The 23,877-nt window shown below is 41.9% G+C and overlaps 1 protein-coding gene across 1 annotated transcript; it reads left to right on the forward strand.

The window, feature by feature from the left end:
- Positions 1 to 15,202: 15,202 nt before the first annotated feature.
- On the forward strand, positions 15,203 to 23,566 carry LOC140721771 (uncharacterized). Its single transcript, XM_073036567.1, has 2 exons — positions 15,203 to 17,596; positions 23,544 to 23,566. Exon 1 carries the CDS (start codon positions 15,478 to 15,480, stop codon positions 17,041 to 17,043), a length of 1,566 nt encoding a protein of 521 aa, XP_072892668.1. The 5' UTR covers positions 15,203 to 15,477; the 3' UTR covers positions 17,044 to 17,596; positions 23,544 to 23,566.
- The last annotated feature ends 311 nt before the right edge of the window (positions 23,567 to 23,877 follow it).

A 23,877-nucleotide genomic window follows, 5' to 3' on the forward strand; every position in this document is an offset into this window, starting at 1 on the left:
TTCCATGGACTGTAGGAGATTGAGGGGAGATTTGATTGTGATAGAGGGGCATAGATAGTGTAAATGCAAGCTGGCTTTTACCACTGAGATGGGGTAGGAGTACAACCAGAGGCCATGAGTTAAGGGTGAAAGGTGAAATGTTAAGGGGAACATGAGGGGAAACTTCTTCACACAGACAGTCATCCACGTGTGGAATGAGCAGCCAGCTCAAGTGGTGCATGCGAGCTCGATTTCAACATTTCAGAGGTTCATGTAGGTACCTGCATGGTAGGGGTATGGAAGTGGGCAGATTAAATAGTTCAGCATAGACTAGATGGCCCAAAGGGCATGTTTCTGTGTTGTAACTTTCTACAAGAATGTGAAATATTACAAAAATTCACTCTGTCTTTTTAATGGCTGTGCGGACCAACCATTCACCTCAACAGGAATTTTTTATATGGCATTAAAACTGTGGCACTTTAAGTTAATAATACATAAAAGAAAATCCCAGATGCACATCAAGAAAGACTAATTGCGTGAGATTGTTTTTGTTACTGTGGGGCCAGGCACCCATGCAGCTCAGCAGGAACAGGGAATAATACCAATGGAGAGAGTCCAACTCAGCAAAGGTACAAATTGCAGATGGCAGAAATGCCCCATTCTTATAGAAACAGGAAGAGCATCAGGGAATTGATGGTCATTCCAGATACCAGCACTCTGCCCAGTCAGGAGATGATTTCTCTGTCCAACTTGGGTAGAACCTCACTGTAACAGTGTGATACCAGATCAAACCTTGGTAACTCAAGTAATCTCATCTGAAATGTTGTCCTACACCCATTGATGGATTTTGTAAATCTTTTTACAGGTTAAAAACTAGAAGGAATTTGTCTCCAGGAAGTTCAAACACGGCACACCAGTTGGGTTGTCTCTGTCCAGATATTTAAGAAGTGGAGCAAGGGATTCAATCAACCATCCTTCCTGCTCAGACTGTGGGGAGGGATTCACTCGGTCATTTGACCAACTGGCAACCCGTCATTTTACACAGGAGGAAGGCTGTTCACCTGCTCAAACAGTGGGAGTGGATTCACTCGGTTATCACAATTGAAGGTACATCAGCAAGTTCAAACTGGGCAAGGCCATACACCTGTTCTGTATTGTGAGAAAGGATTCAGTCAGTCTTCCCACCTGTGGACACACCAGTCAGTTCACTCTGGGCAAAGGCTGGTGATCTGCTGAATATCTGAGAAAGGATTCACTCAGTCATCTGACCTAATGGCACACCAGCGTGTTCACACTGCGGAGAGGCTGTTCACCTGCTCAGAGTGTGGGAAGGGATTCACTCGGTCATCCACCTTACTGGTACATCAGCGAGTTCACACTGGGGAGAAGCCGTTCACCTGCTCAGTCTGTGGGAAGAGATTCACTGAGTCATCCACCTTACAGAGTCATCAGCGAGTTCACACTGGGGAGAAGCCGTTCACCTGCTCAGAATGTGGGAAGGGATTCAGACAGATATCCCATCTACTGAGTCATCAGCGAGTTCACACTGGGGAGAAGCCATTCACCTGCTCAGAATGTGGGAAGAGATTCGCTCACTCATCCAACCTACATAGTCATCAGCGAGTTCACACTGGAGAGAGGCCATTCACCTGCTCAGAGTGTGGGAAGGGATTCACTCGGTCATCTCTGCTACTGGCACACCAGCAAGTTCACACTGGGGAGTGGCCTTTCACCTGCTCAGAATGTGGGAAAGGATTCACTGAGTCATACACCTTACTGGTACATCAGCGAGTTCACACTGGGGAGAAGCCGTTCACCTGCTCAGAATGTGGGAAGAGATTCACTCAGTCATCCAATCTACAGAGACATCAGCGAGTTCACATTGGGAAGAAGCCGTTCACCTGCTCAGAATGTGGGAAGACATTCGCTCACTCATCCAACCTACATAGTCATCAGCGAGTTCACACTGGGGAGAAGCCGTTCACCTGCTCAGTCTGTGGGAAGAGATTCACTCGGTTAGCTAACCGACAGAGACATCAGCAAGTTCACACTGGGGAGAAGCCGTTCACTTGCTCAGTCTGTGGGAAAGGATTCACTCAATCATCCCAAATACTGGAACACAAGTCAGTTCATAGTGGGGAGTGGCCATTGTTATGAATCCCTCAGTTTCATTTAATATGGACTGTCATTTTAAGAGAGATTAAGAAGGTGAATCAGTCTGACTTGCAGCTTGTTTAGTTTTAACTGAGGACACAGACACTCAGAGTCAGACGGAGACGGATGAAAACTGGAAGGATTGAAACCAGGGAATGAGTGGCCAAAGTTCCCTGTTTAGAACTGGGAACACTGTTTAGAACTTTCCTTTGCCCACAAGGGTGGGTTAATTATCCATTCACCGTACATCGAATGTGTGGTTGTCACCTCGTTTGATCCGTAGGAGTGGATCTGATTTGGGATATCCTGTGGAGACCACTTATGTGTTAACCCTTGCCTGGGTGTGATGTGGTCATTCATTTGAAGATGATACCCCTCATGACAAGTCACTTTCGGTGATAATTCGTATGTAGATTTGTAAAGATGACGGATAAAATCTACAGCTACTGTTCTCTCATTTTAACACTGTGTAACCTGTAGAACAGACAGACAGACAGACGTACTTTATTGATCCTGAGGGAAATTGAGTTTTGTTACAGCCGCACCAACCAAGAATAGTGTAGAAATATAGCAATATCAAACCATCAATAATTAAATAATAATAAGTTAATCTTTGCAAGTGGAAATAAGTCCAGGACCAGCCTATTGGCTCAGGGTGTCTGACACTCTGAGGGAAGATTAGAAAAGTTTGATGGCCACAGGCAGGAATGACTTCCTATGACGCTCAGTGTTACATCTCGGTGGAATGTGTCTCTGGCTGAATGTACTCCTGTGCCTAACTAGTACATTATGGAGCAGATGGGAGCCATTGTCCAAGATGGCATGCAACTTGGACAGCATTCTCTTTTACGACACCACCGTCAGAGAGTCCAGTTCCACCCCCACAACATCACTGGCCTTACGAATGAGTTTGTTGATTCTGTTGGTGTCTGCTACCCTCAACCTTCTTCCCCAGCACACAACAGCAAACATGATAGCACTGGTCACCACAGCCTCGTAGAACATCCTCACCATCGTCTGGCAGATGTCAAAGGACCTCAGTCTCCTCAGGAAATAGAGACGGCTCTAACCCTTCTTGTAAACAGCCTGAGTGTTCTTTGAGCAGTCCAGTTTATTGTCAATTCGTATCCCCAGGTATTTGTAATCCTCCACCATGTCCACACTGACCCCTTGGATGGAAACAGGGGTCACTGGTGCCTTAGCCCTGCTCAGGTACACCACCAGCTCCTTAGTATTTTTCACATTAAGCTGCAGATGATTCTGCTCGTACCATGTGACAAAGATTTCCACCATAGCTCTGTACTCAGCCTCATCTCCCTTGCTGTTCAACATAACTGTCTTCTCTCGACATTTACCCTGAATTACAAATATCTCTCTCATCACCAATTTTGTGGATGAACTGAACTTTCATACTTTACCATCTGAAGACTCCAAGCCTTGTTTCCCCCGAGCTCAATAGTTTGGAAGTTATATTTACACACATACATACACATAACACTGTTAATTTTTGTTTAACTTGCTTAAGTTACTATATTATAAGTGGATACTAATAAGCATTGTGGTTTTCACATCAAAAACAGACTCCAGTAGTAGTCTGTTGCTGCTGGTTCGTTTCTGAAGCGTTACGGTTCATAACAAAATGGGGCCTGCATCTGGGATATGATCAAATTTGAGGATTGATTAATTATCGATTTCATTGGGGAAATCTCTTTTGATTTATTTCTGTGTGGAAAATTTGCAGCAATGGATGTTGATCGATGTCAGGAAGCGCCAGCCTCTGAGGCATTAGAGGATGCCAGAAGGGTTGAGTTGTTGAGTATTGCTGAAAGGTTACATCTTGCTAAGGTGAAATTGACAATGAGGAGGGCACAGATGCAGAGGATAATAGCTGAACATTATGTTTCTGAGAGTGTGTTTAAAGTGGAGGAGTTGGAGGTGTTTCCTGAAAGTAGACGAGTGAGCTTGAGCTCCAGTACAAGTGAGAAAAATTAAAGATGGAGGCTGTGGAAAGGCAGAGGCAGTTTGAGGCTGGAGAGGCAGAAACACAGACAGAAAATTGTCTCATAAAGTATAACAAAGGGGAAGGCTCAGCAAGCCTATTCTGCTTTGACAGTTGATGAAGCAGCTTATTATTTATTTATTTATGCTGCCCCAATCATCGCCACTGGGCTATAAATGTGCAGGAGCAGTGTGTGGTTCACTGCTTTGCTCAAAGCCACTCACGCTGCCTTGGCTGAGGCTCGAAATCATGACCTTCAGATCGCTAGTTCAACACCTTAACCAGCTGGCCATGCACCACACATTATGACCTAGTGAAACAGGCTGTGCTCAGAGCTTATGAGTTGGTCCCAGAAGCATACAGGCAAAAGTTTAGACATTTGAAGAAATCTGTGAACCAGACTTATATGGAATTTGCTTATGAGAAATTTGTGTGTATTTCCCGCTGGTGCACATATAAAAATGTAAATGATGATTTTAACAGCTTGAAAAAGTTGGTTTTAATTGAAGAATTCAAAAAGTGCGTGCCTGATGACATAAAGACGTAATTAGATGGAAATGATGCTGCCACTATGCAGGAGTCTGCTAGATTAGCAGATCAGTTTGCTTTAACTCATAAGGTTATGTTTACCCTGAATAAGAGTTTCAAAAAGAGTAGCAGGGATAACCAGGGTAAACCAGAAATTAATGCTGGGATTTGTCACACTTGTCAAGTTGTGGCTAAACCTAATCAGGTCATCCCAGTGGCCCCACTCCAGCCTATACCTGCATTCAGTGAAACCTTTTCCAAAGTTATAGTGGATTGTGCTGGCCCATTTGCCAAAGGCTGAAGCTGGCCATCAGTATCTGCTAACTATTATATGTACTGCATTCAGATTCCCAGAGGCAATGCCTCTCAGAAATATTAAAGCTAAAAATGTGTCCAAGGCTCTTACCGAGTTTTTTTTTTACTTTATTCGATTTGCCTCAAGAAATCCAGTCTGATCAAGGAAGTAGTTTTACATCTGGGTTATTTCAGCAGGTAGTTTATGAACTTGGAGCAAAACAAATTACATCGTCTCCATACCATCCGGAATCACAAGGGGCTTTAGAAAAATTTCACTCTACGCTCAAGACATGAAATGATCAAGACATACTGTGTTGAAAATGGAAACGACTAGGATGAAGGAATACATTTGCTTTTGTTCGCAGTAAGAGAGTCGGTTCAGGAATCATTGGGCTTTACTCCATTTGAACTCGTATTTGGTCGCAGAGTGAGGTGACCTTTGACCTTGTAAAAGGAGCGGTGGATTTCTGGGGATGTACATGTTAACTTGTTAGACTATGTTTTAAAGTTCAAAAATAAACTACACCAATTCTGTAGTCTACCAAAACAAAACTGAAAGATTTCTCAAAACAAAATGAAGTGTTGGTTTGTTAAGCAGGGTTGTGAAAGAAAATACCGGGTGGGGGATAAGGTGCTTGTCTTATGTTGATGAATCCACTTCAGGTGAAATTCAATAGACCGTATGAAATAGTCTCTCAATTTAATGATGTGAATTATGTTATTACAACACACGACCGACGTAAACTAACACAGCTGGTACACATAAATATGATAAAGCCTTATTTTGACAATCAGGCACCATCTGTGAGTGTTGTTGTCAAAATATATGAATCTGGCAACCCTGAGAATGAAACAATAGACTCGTCTGAGACTTTTCACAAGCCAAACATGGTCCCAGTTAGACTAATGAACTCCGTTGTTCCAGAAAATATTGATAACAAGTTTGCTCATCTGCAGCCAAAGCAACAACAGCTGAAGGAATTAGTTCTGAAGTTTAAAGATTTATTTCCCGATGTTCCCAAGCAAACCACGGTCTCAGTACATGACACAGATATTGGTCAAGCCAAACCGATTAAACAACACCCATATCGCATTAACGTAGAAAATGTAAATTGGCTGAGCAATTGTTGTAAGTGTGGAAACAGATTCAGTAGGTCTCAGAGGCACTGATTATGGGAAGGTAAATGCAGTAACAAAAACAGATGCCTATCCTATCCCTAGGGTAGATGATTGCATCGATAAGGTTGGAATAGCTAATTTCTTACAAAGATTGATCTGTTGACAGGGTATTGGTGTGTTCCATTGATGGACAGAGGTAGAGAAATTTCTGCATTTGTGACACCATCTGGGTTGTATGAATACAATGTTTTGCCTTTTGGAAAGAAAAATGCTCCAGGAACATTCCAGATAATGATTGATTTTGAAATTCGAGGGTTAGAACACACAGATGCCTATTTTGATGACTTAGTCACAGGGAGTGACACTTGGGAAGAGCATATCTCTGCAGTAGAAAAGCTGTTTGACAGGCTTCGCAGGCCAGCCTTACAGTTAACTTGGCTAAGAGTGAATTTGGCCATGCCTCTGTGACCTGTCTTGACTATGTTGTAGGTCAAAGGAAGTTGGCTCCTGTTCAGGCAAAAGTCCAGGCAATTTCTCAAGTTCCTATTCTGACTGCTAAGAAGGCTCTTAGAAGGTTTCTGGGAATGGATGGATATTATCGTAAGTTCTGTAAGAACTTTGCTGCTATCGCTCTTCCTCTGACTAATCTTCTGAAGAAGGGTGAAAAGTTTGTTTGGACTGAACCTTGTCAGGAGGCATTTGATCGATTGTTATCAGTATTTGAGATTAGGCCAATCAATGTAGTATTCTCAGCAAATTTAATTAGCAGATTGGAGCTGTGGGTGGCAACACAAGTCATGGGTGCACAGAAAGTAAAGGAGAGGGCCAAAGTGACAACCCTGTGGGGTATGTGTGCTGAGGGTCAGAGAGACAGAGGAGATGGAGACCACTCTTACCACCTGCTGGCGATCTGACAGGAAGTCTAGGATCCAGCTACACAAGGCAGGGTGAAGGCCGAGGTCTCTGAGCTCCTTGTCGATACTTCACGCCTTCGTATGGCTACTGCTCTGCCCATGACTGCAAGGAACTGCAGAGAACTATGGAGAACAGAGAACATCAGAGAAACAAGCCTCCCCTCCATGGACTCTCCCTACACTTCCCCTGCCTCGGAAAAGCAGGCCATGTACACAAAGAACCTCATAACCTGGACATTCTTGCTGCAAACCCGCTCCCACATTGGCGGAGAGATACAAAAGCTTTAAAGTGCGTAACACCAGGCTGAAGGATGGTTTCCTGTCTGCAGTTATGCCAAATGAATGATAAAATGGACTCGACCTCACAATGTAACTCGATGTGACCCTGCACCATATGTCTATCTGCACTGCACTTTCTCTGCAGCCATAATGCTTTGTTACAGTTATTGTTCTGTCGTATATCAGCTCAATGTACTGTTGCAATGTATCGATCTGTGTGGATGGTACATCAGGGAAGATTTTCACTGTAGCTCAGTACATGATGATAATAAACCAATTCCCCATTTTAATTGTGTGGAAATATTAGACAGACTGAGCTTCTGCTCTGGAACCACAGAAGGAAACTGAACTGTTGTCTTTCTGAGGAACGCAAATAAATAGAAAAGGCTTTAATCTCTCATTACAATCTGCGGTAACTGGGATCAGGTGACCGGTGGTGGGTCTCCCATATCAATACCAGAATCAAGTTTAATAGCACCGGCATATGTCATGAAATTCGTTCAGCAGTAGAGCCTAATTTTTAACCATAGATTTTAACAATTGTGATTTAATATAAGAATATAAATATTACATCGTTAAATTATATAAATAGTACAAAATGAAAAAAAGATATAATAAACTATTTTAATTGTGCCGACTGTTTGACTGACTGGGTTGTTGCTTTGGAAGTAGTGGAGTGAAGCGTACACATTTATGAGAAGCTCAGATAATTATAAAAAGCTAAATTCTCACATAAGTGGGTCAGACACCCTGAAACATCGGCAGCACTTCAGCAGGTGAAAACAGTGGAATGAAACATGCTGAAAATATTGCCCAAAAAAAAACATATTGTCCACCGACAACGAGAGGACGTGACCGATCCAGATCTCACTGACTTGTCTGAACGGGGAAAGATGAAGCTGCACGTACACGTAGAGCAGTGACCCGCACATGCTGCAGATCTGCGGAAAACGTGAACAGGAAACGGGATCACATGGCCGTTTTGGTCACTCACCCCCAAACAGATGTCCATTTACCCACTACTCCGTGGAAAGAAGCAAAGTTGCGCTCACATCTCCTTTCACCTTAAATGTATTAGACATTTCAACCCCCGGGAAAAATATATCGCCTGTCCACTCTATCTATTCCTCCCGTTATCTTATAAACGTCCATCCAGTCTCACCCCAGCCTGCGCCGCTCTGGAGAAAACAACACAAGTTTGTCCAGCCTCTCGTTATAGCTCATGCCCTCTAATCCAGGCAGGGTCCTGGTAAACCTCTTCTGCGCCCTGTCCAAAGCCCCGACATCCTTCCGAGAATGGGGGCGACCAGAACTGTATGAAACACTCCAGATGTGGTCTAACTAGTTTTATAAAACTGTGTTACGAACTGAAACGTTTTAGACACGAACCAGCAGTAATGGAGTTCGCACTGGAGTCTGGTTTTGATGTTAAAACCACTCTCTTTATTAGTATCTACTTATAGTAGCTTAATGAAATAAAGGAAAGTTAACAGTGTTACGTGTATATATGTGTAAATATAACTACCAGACTATCGAGCCTGAGGGAACAAAGCTCAGAGTCTTGAGATGGTAAAGTAGGAAAGTTCAGTATTGCACGGAATAAATGATGGGAGAGAGATATTTGTAATCCAGGGTGAAATGTAGAGAAAAGGCGGTTACTTCAAAATAACCGCCGTCGAGGATCTTATCCGCTGAATCCGTCCACAGACGAGTTATCAGCGAAGTGACCTGTCACAGAAATACCGTTTTCCAGGGGTTACCCCACAACATACCCAGGCAAGGGTTAACACAAGATATTCCAAAACTCACTCCTATGGATTATACGAAGTGACAGCCACACACATTCGTTGTGGTTCCGTGTACCGATGATCAACCCACTCTTGTGGGCAGCGGAGAGTTCCAAGCCTCAGCTGCGACTAACTGAAGCGATCAATTTTTCCAGTCTCTCTCTCTCTTTAGCCTGGCCGACTGCCTGTCTGCAGATCACTCTCTCTCTCTTATGGTTCAGTCCACAGTCAGCGCTGTCAGCCTGTGACTGACGTCATAGCCCCGCCTCCTCACGCCGGCGCTCTTAAAGAAACAGGCACAGTACGATCGCAGGCTCGGAACAGCCGCAACACAACTTCCCGACTTTTGAACTCAATGCTTCAACTAAGAAAGACAACCATGTCATTTGCCTTCTTAACCACCCGATCAATCTGTGCAGTCTCTTTCAGGGAGCGATGAACTTGGAGGCTAAGATCCCTCTGATCATCGACACTGTTCAGGGTTTTGCATTTAACAGTGTACTGTCTCATACATTCGACCTACCGAGCTGCCAAGATGATCATCACGAATCAAATCTCACTGAGATTTCTCAGGTCCTCTTGAATTTATTGCCAAGTGCACAAGTAGGGGAAGGTACAGGGACAGAGAAACACTGACTTGTGGCAGCATCACAGGCAAGTACAGTCAGATAACACACGGAACACAAGTTATACGATTCTCTGTCAGTAACAATCTATAAATATGTTTTAATCATTAACAATGTATAAAATACATTGTGTCATGATCAATATTAAAATGTGCATTTTGTGTCAATAACAGACTTGGAAATGTTGAATTTGGTCCCTGTCTCCATTCCTCCTGTAATCCACAACCAGCTCCTTTGTTTTTGTCACAATGAGGGAGAGGTTGTTTTCTTGACACCACTGTGTCGGGGTGATGACTTCTTCTCTGTAGGCTGCCTCGTTATTAATTGGGATTCGGCCGATCAGTGTAGTGCCGTCAGCAAATCTAATTAGCAGATTGGAGCCCGCCACTGCAGCCCCACAGTGCACTATGTACTGATTGCAAAGCTACGAAATTGCATGTGAATAGCCTCCCCCAACTCCACTCTTTCTGCGTCACCAGCAGACTGGGGCATCTCACATCTCGCTGCCTCCGCCAGGACATTAAACTGTGAACAACTGTGGTCAGGGACTGATCTCTGGGGTACTCCAAACGCTACCTCCTTCCAGTCTGAAAACGACCCACTCATCCAGACACACACTACCGGCAGTTTATCGATCATCAACGAAAAAGCCTAATCACCTACTCCTGAGGGTCAATACCATTGTTGACTCTGAGTTTACAACCGTCAAATGCCGGGAGGGACATAATAATCAGAAAGTCTCTAGTCACAGCCGTGTAAATAAAATGTGATCTCAGTGGGTGTGTGGCGCATGCTCAGAATGCGAAGGAGACAGACAAACTGAGTCAAGTCACAGACTGATGAAGAGGAGGAATGATCCATTTTGATACAGAGAGGGAAGCGGAGAGTTTGATATTGTGCCTGATGCCAAAACTGCGGTCAGTTTGAAGATGAAGTATTATTCCTCCAACTTGTTTTGAGCTGTAACACTGTTTTTATCCGAAGGCACCATGGAGATGCTAGAGAACACAGCGCCTCACCCGCTACAAGGAGGGAGCGAACACGTGTCCATGTCCGTGATCTGACTTGATACATTGCCATGACGTTATAGCAGTTTGACGTCATTCATCGCAGATGCATCAACAGCTTCGCACTGGGAAGCGGCCGTTCACCTGCTCCGTGTGTGCGAAGAGACTCATTCAGTTAACCCACCTTGTGATGCTCCGGTGAGTTCACAATAAATAGAGGCCACATTTCTGTCCGGAGTGAGCAAAGAGTTTTACTCAATCATCCCAGCTGCTGCATCACCAGCAACTTCACATCAGGGAGGAAGTTCAGATCAGCTCCGTGTTAAATGTTTAACCAACACGGTGACTGAAGGCAGCTGCAGGTTCATGAGGGACTGTTACTGTCAGATTCTGCAGTTCTTGCGGCTGCTCATCGCACCCAGGACTGAACCCTGGTCACTGAGCATCGGAGGAGTCTGTTCTGCTGATGTTAGCCTTAAACTAGACTGGTGTTTAATATTGTGGATCTGTGAAAGATAAATCAGTTCTGTATCAAATCCCGTGTCTCAGGTACTTACTGTCTCTACCACACTCACTGTGTACATTAGAGAGTCCACTCGGCCCATCTGGTCATGGCCCATGTTTCTGTTCCATATCAGAATATCAAAATCTATCCCTGCCATTTCCCTCTCACTCTCCCTGAGATGACAGGTTGCAACGAGTCACCACTCCGTGGGATAGGAGATTTCCCTTGAATTTCATTGAATCATAGAAATCTACAACACACTACAGACGCTTTGGCCCACAGTGTTGTGCCGACGATGTAACTTACTCTAGAAACTGCTGAGAATTACCCAACTGCATAGCCACCTATTTTCCTAAGCTCCATGTACCTATCTAAGAGTCACTTAAAAGACCCTATTGTATCCGCATCTACCACCGTCGCTGGCGGTGCATTCCACACGCACACCACTTTTTGTTTAAAAACCTTAGCTCTGACATCTCCTCTCAAGCAGCTTAAACCTATTCCCCCTCGTGTTAGCTGTTTCAGCCCTGGGAAAAAGTCTCTGATTACCCACACGACCAATGCCTCTCATCATCTTATGCACCTGCATGATTTTCTCCACACTGAATAAGACGATGAGCTCACTGTGGTTTTGACGTTCTTCAGGGCTCTGGACGAAGTTGGTTAAACTCCTTCTCCGCTCTTTTCAACGTTTTGGGTCATTTTCACCAATTTTAAAGGACTGTGCCTCAGACAGCTGGGTTGTTGCAATTGTTACGTACCAGCAGCAATAGATCACTAATGGAGTCTGGTTTCGATGTGAAAACCACTAGCTTTATCTGTATCTACTCCAAATATAAAAGATTAAACGAAATAAACAGAAGTTAACAGTGTTGTGCGTATATATAGCTCCCAAACAATCAATCTTGGGAAACAATGCTTAAAGTTGTAAGATGGTAAAGTAGAAAAGCTCAGTAATCCACGAAGTAAGTGAGTGAGAGGAGAGATTTGTAAATCCACTCGAAAATGTGGCATTTTGTGTGTGTGTGTCTCTGTATTTCCAGCAACTGTGGAATCTCCTGTGTTTTATATCTGCATTTTACTTTGGCATTGGATAACGTTGATATTGAGTATATTGTTTATGGGAGCTTTCGGCGTTAAAACAACTGCAGATTTTTCTATGCACACACGAAAAAAATGAGGTATGAATATTGAACCAGAGCCTGCAGAAATATTTAATGGCACCGTGATTACCCATAAGGCCGTGCGTTTAAAATTTCGCCGGCGCTGAAGCACCGAACAGATGCGCAGGCGTCAGGGCCGATGACGTCACCAAGTATCACGCATGCGCACGGTACACAGAAGGCCTTGGAAATAGCGTCTGCGGGTAAGATCGATTCTCTGTGTTTTTATCTTAAGCACCGACTGAGGGACGATTCCTGTGAACTGCGGGCACCGTAGTCCGCAATCCCGGGACCGTCCTGCTCTCTCCCCTCTCTCTCAGCCCCACGGGCCCCGGGGAGCTTCCGGCTGATGAGGGAATGGGAACCGATGGATCTCTCAGACAGAGCTGAGCTCCAGCTGTCTAAATGCAAGGATTAGGAACTCGGAGAAAGGGAACAAAATCGTTTATATCACCAGTTGAGAAAATCAGCTTTGTTCTACCTCCAATCACAAACAAGAGAAAATCTGCAGATGCTGGAAATCCAAGCAACATACACAAAATGCCGGCGGAACTCAGCATTAGTACTCTTTTCCATAGCTGATGCCTGGCCTGCTGAGTTCCTCCAGCATTTTGTGTGTGTTCTTGTGATGGACTTTTCTAGCGGTGAGAACATGTTTTGTCCAATTCTGTCTAGGTACCTAGTGATATCAAACACCTTTGCCCTGGGCAACAAGTAGCTTTCAGATCACAAATGTGCTAGACTCCAATGAGACAGACTACTGCCCTTCTCTTCATATTCATTGGCATTGCATTCACTGAGTTCACCACCGTCAGTCATTGGGGGAGGGTTCAGGGGGAATAATTATGTAGAATACAGAAACTGGTGTTACCTGTGTGTATTGTGGTGATGCAAAAGTTGCTGGAGAATTTGCAAGTGGGAAGAAGTGAATTGATATTTGGAAATCTGACTTTTTAAAGCATAGTTTAGCAAGCAAACCACATATGGACTATGTGCAAAAGCTTTGGTGAGAAAATCCTTCATTACCCATTACGAACCCAGAGGAGATCAAAGTTCCTATTGACCGTGATTTGCTAGCTGTGAAAATGAATACATCTCTATATAAAATTCACTGTGCACATCTTATCACTGGGTAAAAAAATGCACAGTACAATATTTATCTGCACACTGGATATTACAAATTAGAGGGGATATAGGAGGGAAGGAGGGGAGACCTCCAGTTTCCCTGATGCCCTCACCTACAAGATGTGCATCTAGCTGCAGCTTGTAACCCGGCACTTTAACGAGTTGGAACTTGAAATGGATGAATTTTGGATCATCCAGCAGTTGGAGGGGGTGATAGATATGACATGAAGAGAGGTGAGTTACACCCAAGGTGCAGGACACAGGAAACTGTGTGAGAGTCAGGAAGGGGAATGAGGTTAAATAGCCATCGCAGAGTACTTTGTTGCTATCCTGCACAACAGCAGGTGGACCACTTTAGACACTGTTGGGGGCAATTACCTGACAGACGAAAGTCAAAGGGGTGATAGGAGATTTGTTAGTTAGGGGAACAGACCAAGAGGCAACTAATATCCCAGTGATAAGGCTTGCTGGAGGTAGTGCGGGGGGGGGGGGGTGATGTGGTTTAAATAAGTTGTAGGGGGAATGAGAGCTAGATTGACAGAACATATAGTGGAGAGGGTGAATTGAATTGACTTTATTACAAATATCCTTCATATAGATGAGGAGTAGAAATATTTACGTTACGTTACCATCTAAATGTGCAATGTGTAATTTAAATTAACTCATAATAATTAGTTTGTACATAGGACAGTTAGGAAAACAGAAATCAATTATTCAGTCTGATGACCTGGTGGAAGTTGATGTCCCGGAGCCTGTTGGTCCTTTTGCTGTGGTACCGTTTCCTGGATGGTGGCAGCAGGAACAGTTTGTGGTTGTGGTGAACTGAGTCCCCAATATCCTTTGGGCCCTTTTTACACAAATCTATACCTCTACCATCCAGGCTCCCATCCAAACTTCTTTTAAATAGTAAAACCGAGCTCATATTCACCAGTTGTGCTGGCATCTCATTCCACACTCTCACAACCATTTCAGTAAAGAGCTTTTCCACATGTTCCCATTAAATTTTCACCTTCCCCACTTACCCATGCAGTCTAGTTGTCACCCAACCTCAGTGGAAAAAGATGCTTGCATTTATTTACCCAGTCTTCTCCCTCATGATTTTGTAGACTTCTGACAAATCCTCAAAGCAATGTATAATTTCCTTGTTTATGTTTAGAGCCTTTTTTAGGTGTATAAGATGATGAGGGACATTGATCGTGTGCATAGCCAGAGGTTTGTTTTCCCAGGGCTGAAATGTGTGGAATGCACTGCCGGCTTTTTCGGTGAGCGTGTTTCAGTTACTGTGGGGCCAGGCAGCTCAGTGGGAACAGGGAATAATACCAATGGAGAGAGTCAAACTGAGCCAGGTCACAGATCGGAGATGGCAGAAATGCCCCATTCTTATAGAGACAGGAAGAGCATCAGAGAGTTTGATGGTCATTCCAGATGCCAGCACTGTGCCCAGTTAGATGATGATTTCTCTGTCCAACTTGTGTTGAACCTCACTGTAACTGTGTGATGTCAGATCACACCTTGACAACTCAGTGATCTCATCTGAAATGTTGTCCTACACCCACTGATGGATTTTGTATATCTTTTTACAGGTTACAAATCACAAGGTATTTCTCTATGGGAATCTAAAACACAACACACCAGTTTTGCTGTCTCTGTCCAGATATTTAAGAAGTGGAGCAAGCGATTCACTCGATCATCATTCCTGCTCAGACTGCAGAGAGGGATTCACTCTATCATCTGATCGACTGGCACGCCTGTCATTTTCAATGGATAGGGGGTGCCCATTCACCTGCTCAGACAGTGGGAATGGATTCAGATGGACATTTCAACTGAAGGGACATCAATAAGTTCACACTGGGACAAGGCCATCCACCTGTTCTGTGTGTGAGAAAGGATTCAGTTGGTCTTCCCACCTGTGGACACACCAGTCAGTTCACACTGGGGCAGAGGCTGGTCATTTACTGAATTTGTGTGGAAGGTTTTACTCGGTCATCTGACCAAATGGTTCACCAGCAAGTCCACACTGAGGAGCGGCTGTTCACCTGCTCAGACTGTGGGAAAGGATTCACTAAGTCATCTAAACTGAAGCTACATCAGAGAGTTCACACTGGGAAGAGACCATTTACCTGCTTGGACTGTGGAAAAGGATTCACTTGCTCATCTAAACTGAAGGTACATCAGCGAGTTCACACTGGGGAGAGGCCATTCACCTGCTCAGACTGTGGGAAGGGATTCACTCAGTCATCCCACCTGCATGCACACAGGTCAGTTCACACGGGGGAGAGGCCGTTTACCTGCTCATACTGTGGGGAGGGATTCATTTTGTCATCGCAGCTACTGAGACACCAGTTAGTTCACACTGGGGAGTGGCCATTCAACTGCTCAGTGTGTGGGAAGGGATTCACTCGGTCATCCCACGTACACAGTCACCAGCGAGTTCACACTGGGGAGAAGCCGTTCACCTGCTCAGTGTGTGGGAAGGGATTCACTCAGTCATCCACCCTACAGAGACATCAGCAAGTTCACACTGGGGAGAAGCCGTTCACCTGCTCACTGTGTGGGAAGGGATTCACTTGTTCACCTGACCTGAAGGTACATCAGAGAGTTCACACTGGGGAACGGCCATTCAGATGCTCAGACTGTGGGAAGAGATTCACTTGTTCACGTGACCTGAAGGTACATCAGAGAGTTCACACTGGGGAACGGCCATTCAGATGCTCAGACTGTAGGAAGGGATTCACTTGTTCACCTGACCTGAAGGTACATCAGAGAGTTCACAATGGGGAACGGCCTTTCACATGCTCAGACTGTGGGAAGGGATTCACCTGCTCATCCCAACTGAAGATACATCAGAGAGTTCACACAGGGGAGCGGCCATTCACCTGCTCAGACTGTGGGAAGGGATTCACTAGGTCATCCGACCTATTGGTACACCAGCGAGTTCACACCGGGGAGCGGCCATTCACCTGCTCAGTCTGTGGGAAAGGATTTACTTCGTCATCCCACCTATTAGCACACCAGCGAGTTCACACAGGGGAGCGGCCATTCACCTGCTCATACTGTGGTAAGGGATTCACTAGGTCATCCGACCTATTGGTACACCAGCGAGTTCACACCGGGGAGCGGCCATTCACCTGCTTAGACTGTGGGAAGGGATTCACTCAGTCATCTGAACTGAAGGTACATCAGAGAGTTCACACTGGGGAACGGCCGTTCACCTGCTCAGACTGTGGGAAGGGATTCACACGGTCATCTAAACTGAAGGTACATCAGCGAGCTCACACTGGAGAGAAGCCATTCACCTGCTCAGACTGTGGGAAGGGATTCACTCAGTCATCTCAACTGAAGGTACATCAGCGAGTTCACACTGGAGAGAGGCCGTTCACCTGCTCAGACTGTGGGAAGGGATTCACTCAGTCATCCCAACTGATGGTACATCTGCGAGTTCACACTGGGCAAGGCCATTCAGCTGCTCAGACTGTGGGAAGGGATTCACTCAGTCAGCCCACCTACAAGCACACTGGTCAGTTCACACTGGGGAGAGGCCGTTCACAGACTCAAGCCTGAATTATCCCTCTGTGTAGACGCTACAGTGTAGCATACACAATAGCCCACGCAAGTGGCCTATGCCGTTATGAGCATTTTTACTTGTGAGTTCGTGTGTCTGCGTTGCTCTGGCAAAATGCTAGTTGGTGTTGAGGTTCTATGGCACTGTGTTGAATTGACTCGTGGCGTTGGGAACAATGGCGACTGCTGAGTACATTTTGTTGGAGTTGGAGCTAATCGATGTTGAACAAGAGTTACTTTTATTGAAATTACTGCAGCGCAGAAAAGAGAGAAGTTTTTCCATTTGTTAGTGCAGTTCGTGATGTCCAAAGCGATGTTTGTGGAAATTTATTTGCATGAATTTCATGTCATTTGCCATTCTTTATAATATACCAATGAAGAGTTGTACAAATGTAAATATTTTCTGACTTCCTCACTTAACCTCTCCTTGATTTGGCCCATTTTCCAACTTCGAAGCAACAGGAAATCCCTGGGAGGAAATGTGTTGCTACCAAGCAGACCGATCACAGTTCCCGCAGTCTGTGATGCACAGTCAGCGGGAGACGCTCATGGAGTGAGTACTGTTTAAGATTCGCTCCATAACCTTTACTTTTTTTAACCTTTGATCACCCTTATCTAACTTATTTTTACCAACACCAAAAGATTCTTGCTATTTTCTTGGGCTTATTGTTAAGAGTTTATTGTGAATTTTTGAAGATATGCAAACAGAAATGGCTCTTAGATCTAAAGGACGAGAACCTGGGTGCAACCTGAATGGTAATGGAAAGAAGCAAGCTCATCCGCAACGCACTGAATTAACTTATGAACTGTTTATGGAGGTTTTGGATAAAAAATTCGATGAACTACAACAAATTTTTAAACAAGATATAAAGGCTTTTCAAGATGATATGGTTAAGATGGATTTATTAATTAACCAGCAACAAGTTCTTATCGCGTCTCTGTAAGAAGAAGCTCGGAAACGAGATTTGACAATTGAAAAATTGCAACAGGATTTAATTTCGACCACTAAGTTGGTGCAAACACTTAAAGCCAAGAGTGTCGACTTTGAGAATTGGTCCAGAAGACAGAACCTACGTATACTTGGTCTCCCAGACGGCATAGAAAAAGACGACCCTTCGAAATATTTTGCTCAACTTTTAAAAATGCATTCCCACAGTTTTCCCAGATAACTCCCCGTTACTTGATCAAGTACATAGAATTTGGCGTTGTTCATCGAGTGCTCCAGCTAAAAATTCAGTTGTAATTGTCCGGTTTCATTATGTACACGACAAAGAACAACTTATTCGTGTGGCTCGGCGGGTTGGAATGGTTAAATTTCGAGATTACCATTTCCGTTTGGTTGAAGATTTTAGTCCTGAAGTTATGAAGAAAAGGCTTCTTTTTAAACCTCTGATGTCTGAATGTTATGAGAAAAATCTAAAACCTGCGCTCTTATACCCTGCAAAGCTTAGAATCTCTCCATCGAATGCTCCACGCCAGGTTTTCCTTTCTACATCTGAAGCGAGAAAGTATCTGGAGGAGAACTTCCCTACTGGTACAGACACTAATCTCTAATAAATGAGTGATTCTGATCGTGTAAAATGGTTTTTGATTCCTCAAACCAGGGTTAGTCTCTGGTTATTGGTGTAGGTTTATCCTATACTTTATATTTAAGTTAAAGTGTGTTTTCGTTATATTAATCGCTCTGTTTTATACACTTTAACCATTATACTATATTTTTGACTATTACTTTTGTTCCCTCGAAGGTATATTTTTAACCCTTCGAAGGTGAATTCTTTTTTATTAAGATGGTGGTTTTTTGGAAAAATATTCTTGGTTTTGTTTAAAATGGCGTTATTTTTGCTTTTCTCGTCTTCTTCCTATAATGTATCGCTTATCATAGTTTAAATATTTCTTGATTTGTTTGGGTTATAACCCGATTTATAAGCTTTTAGTGATTTTATTCTTTTTTTTTTACAACTAAGTATATTAAGAAGTATGGTTTTTAGTATAGTGATTATAATTTTTAAAGTTGGGGTGGTTTTTTTATATATATCCTTTATATACGGAGTGGTCTTCCGCTGATATGGGGGTAGAATTAGTCTCATTTTTTTCCTTTTTCTAGCCATATTTTGGCTTTTTTTCTTTTTCTTGTGGGGGTGGGGGATGGTCTGTTTTCTAAATTAATTTTTCTTTTACCAGTTTGTTTTAGTTTTTTCATTTGGGCTGTTTTTGAACTACAGATATGTCTACGGTGTCGTCACCTCCGGGTCCGCTCTTTATTTTTGTTCCTCTTCCAGGTGCATGAGTTTATAATTTGGTTAACCCTTTTTATACCAAAGGGTTGATTTTAGAAGCATGGCTCAGATCATTAATTTTGTGTCTTGGAATACTAATGGTTTAAACCATCCGATTAAATGAAAGAAGATTTTCAAAGTATTCCAAAGACTTAATGCTCATATCATTTTTGTACAAGAAACTCATGTGAGGAAGGAGGACAAATATCGCTTTTTTATCTCTTGGCGGGGTCAACAGCATCATTCGAATTTGAATGCCAAAGTTAAGGGAGTTTCAATTTTTATTGACTCCTCTATTGCATTTATTCAACACGATATCCTTTCGGATCCGAAAGGTAGATTTTTGTTAATTACGGGTTTACTTTGTAATAAAAAGGTTGCTATGGTTAATGTTTATGCTCCAAATGTGGATTGTCCTGATTTTTTTAAGTCCTTATTTACTTCTTTACCTAATCTAAATGAATATAAGTTAATAATGGGTGGTGACTTTAATAGTTGTTTAAATCCTTTGATGGACAAATCTATATCTATTCAGATTTTACCGAATAAGTCGGCCACTTGTATTAACTCCTTTTTGACTGATAATGGAATTTTTGATATTTGGAGATTTCGGCATCCTAACGACAAAGTGTTTTCTTTTTTCTCACATGTTTATCATTCTTATTAGAGAATTGACTATTTTGTTATTGATTTGTTTTATTCCATCGGTAATTGGTTGTAATTATGATATTATAGCTATCTCTGACCATGCTCCAATAAAACTTTCTATTAAATTTATGGATACAGCTTCTAATGTTAGACAATGGCGATTTGACTCTAACTTATTGCAAGATCCGGACTTTATTAAATTTATGAAGGAGCAGATCGATTTCTTCTTTTCAACTAATTCCACGGATGATATTTCTTGCGGAACACTTTGGGACACTTTTAAAGCGTATATACGTGGACAGATCATCTCTTACTCTGTTGGTCTGAGAAAACGCATTAAGAAGGGAACTCTTTTATTGGTTGATAAAATTAAAGAGATTGACAAGAAATATTCGATCACTCCTAGTAAGGAGCTTTACAAACAAAGGGTTGAACTTCAAACGGAACATATTTTATTACTTATATCTCTGATTGAAAATCAATTAATGAAAACCAGATCTGATTTTTATATACATAGTGATAAATCGGGTAAACTGTTAGCTAGTCAGTTGAAGAATGTTTTGGTTAAACGTCAAATCACTAAGATTTGTCAGCAGAATGGGGATTTGACAGTTAACCATGATGAGATAAATAAGTCATTTCAAGACTTTTATACCTCCCTGTATCAATCTGAATTCCCTCAGGATCATAATACCATGTGTGATTTTCTTGGGAAATTGAATTTTCCAAACTTATCATCCGATGATCTTTCAATATTAGATACTCCTATTACGGATGCACAAATTAAAGGGGTTATTTCCTCAATGAATTCTGGGAAAGCACCAGGTCCAGAAGGGCATACAGTAGAATTTTTAAAATGTTTTTCCGCTACTCTTTCTCCTTGGCTATGCAGGGTTTTTGAAGAAGCAATGAGATTGGGGAATTTGCCACAATCTTTTTATAGAGCTTCCATTTCTTTAATACTGAAGAAAGATAAAGACCCTACTGACTGTGCATCCTATAGACCAATATCTTTATAGAATGTGGACTCCAAGATCTTTTCCAAGTTACTGGCTTCCAGGCTGGAGAAGGTATTACCCCAAATTATTTCGGAAGATCAAACCGATTTTATTAAAAATCGCTATTCTTTTTTCAATGTTAGGAGATTACTGAATATTGTTTATACTCCTTCACATAGCACTTCAGAATGTGTTATTTCATTAGATGCAGAGAAAGCATTTGATAGAGTTGAATGGCCTTACTTATTTTATGTGTTGGAGAAGTTTAATTTTAGTCCGACATTCATTTTTTGGATTAAACTGATTTATCACACTCCAGTAGCCTCGGTGTTTACTAATAATCAAAGATCTCCCTTTTTTCGTATATTTCGGGGCACTAGACAAGGCTGTCCTCTTAGCCCATTACTATAAAACATTGCTTTAGAACCTTTGGCAACTGCCATCAGAGAATCACAGGATATTTCGGGTATTAATCGTGGGACAGATATTCATAAGGTATCTTTGTATGCAGATGATTTATTATTATTCATTTCTAACGCTGAGAAATCTATTCCAGCAGTTCTATCATTGTTGGCTCAATTTAGTGAGTTTTCTGGGTATAAGTTAAATCTTAATAAGAGTGAATTGTTTCATTTGAATAGACAGGTCCCAAGTTATGGAAATTTACCTTTTAAATTAGTTAATGACTCTTTTATTTACTTAGGGATTAAAATCACAAAAAAACCATAAAGAATTATTTAGGTTTAACTTTTTACCTTTAATTGATCAGATTAAAAGCTTGTTTACTAAGTGGTCACCATTATCTTTATCTCTGATAGGTAGGATTAATGCTAATAAGATGGTTATATATTTTTCAAGCGGTACCAACTTTTATTCCGAAATCTTTTTTTACTAATGTTGATTCAAAATTTCCTCATATATATGGCAGAATAAAAATCCCAGGTTAGGTAAAATATACTTACAGAAGACAAAGAAGGAAGGTAGGTTGGCATTACCTAATTTCAGATTTTATTATTGGGCAGTTAATATTAGATATTTGTTATGTTGGTTGAAAGACTGGGATGGATCTTTTGGCCCTCATTGGGTGAGTTTGGAAATTAAATCGGTACCAGGTTATGCTCTGGGTTCTATTTTAGGGACTTCTCTCCCTTTTGCTCTTTCTAAATTGCCGAAACGAATTGACAACCCGATAGTTAAACATACTTTACGTATATGGTTTCAATTTCGGAAATTTTTCGGGTTGACTCAATTCGTTTTAAATATTCCTATTGTATCTAATTGCTTTTTCCACCCTTCAATTATAGATCAAGCTTTTTCGGCTTGGAAAACTAAGGGATTACTAAGATTTTCTGATTTATTTTTGGACAATTGTTTTATGTCTTTTGAGCAATTATCTAATAAATATAATGTGCCTAGAGTTCATTTTTTTTATATTTACAGATTAGGCATTTTTTAAGTATGGTACTTCCTACGTTTCCAAATTTTGTGTCTTCAGATATTTTGGAGAATTTGTTTGAATTAAACCCTTTTCAAAAAGGGCTTATATCAAAACTTTATAATGTAATTATGAAGATACGTTCAGAGCCCCTTTATAAGACAAAAAATTTTTGGGAAATAGAGCTTAATCTTATTATTCCTATTGAGAATTGGGATAGAATTCTTCAATTAATTAATACATCATCTATATGTGCCAAACATTCATTAATACAATTTCAGGTCGTACATAGGGCCCATATGTCCAAGGCTAAATTAGCTCATTTTTATTCTTATATAAACCCTATTTGTGATAGATGTCAGTTTGAAATCGCGTCTTTAACTCATATGTTTTGGTCATGTCCGCTTTTGGAAAAAATATTGGAAAGATATTTTTGATATTATCTCTGCAGTATTGTACATCGATTTACAACCCCATCCTATTACCGCAATTTTTGGTTTACCAATGATGGACTCACTTCTTTTATCTTCCGCCTGTCGAATGATTGCATTTCTCACTTTGGTGGCTACAAGATCTATTTTGTTGAATTGGAAGGAATTTAATCCTCCCACTGTATTTCACTGGCTTTCTCAAACTATGTTATGTTTAAATTTAGAAAAGATTAGAAGTCATGTACTCGATACTTCTATTAAATTTGAAAAGATATGGAGACCATTTATTCAATATTTTCATATGATGTAATATGACCCTGTTCCAAGCTTATTGGATTTTTCAGCTTTAATCTTATTTATGTTGAGAGGATCGGAATTGACGACACTGATGATTATGTATTCTTGTGAGATATTATAAACAACCCTTTTTTTTCTTTTTCAAGTTTTTCTTTTTTCTTCCTTTTTTGCTTCTTTTTTCTTCTTCATTAACTATCAGTTTAGTCAATTTCTCCATTCTTATAGAGACAGGAGGAGCATCAGAGAGTTTGATAGTCATTCCAGATACCAGCATTGTGCCCAGTTAGATGATGATTTCTCTCTCCAACTTGGGTTGAACTTCACTGTAACTGTGTGATGTCACCTTGATAACTCAGTGATCTCATCTGAAATGGTGTCCTACACCCACTGATGGATTTTGTATATCTTTTTACAGGTTACAAATCACAAGAAATTTCTCTACGGGAATCTAAAACACAACACACCAGTTTTGCTGTCTTTGTCCAGATATTTAAGAAGTGGAGCAAGCGATTCACTTGATCATCATTCCTGCTCAGACTGCGGAGACGGATTCACTCTATCTTCTGATCGACTGGCACGTCTGTCATTTTCAACGGGTGAATGCCCATTCATCTGCTCAGACAGTGGGAATGGATTCAGATGGACATTTCAACTGAAGGGACATCAATAAGTTCACACTGGGACAAGGCCATCCACCTGTTCTGTATGTGAGAAAGGATTCAGTTGGTCTTCCCACCTGTGGACACACC

The sequence above is a fragment of the Hemitrygon akajei genome, unplaced genomic scaffold (assembly GCF_048418815.1).
Source record: "Hemitrygon akajei unplaced genomic scaffold, sHemAka1.3 Scf000061, whole genome shotgun sequence".
Lineage (NCBI taxonomy): Eukaryota > Metazoa > Chordata > Chondrichthyes > Myliobatiformes > Dasyatidae > Hemitrygon > Hemitrygon akajei.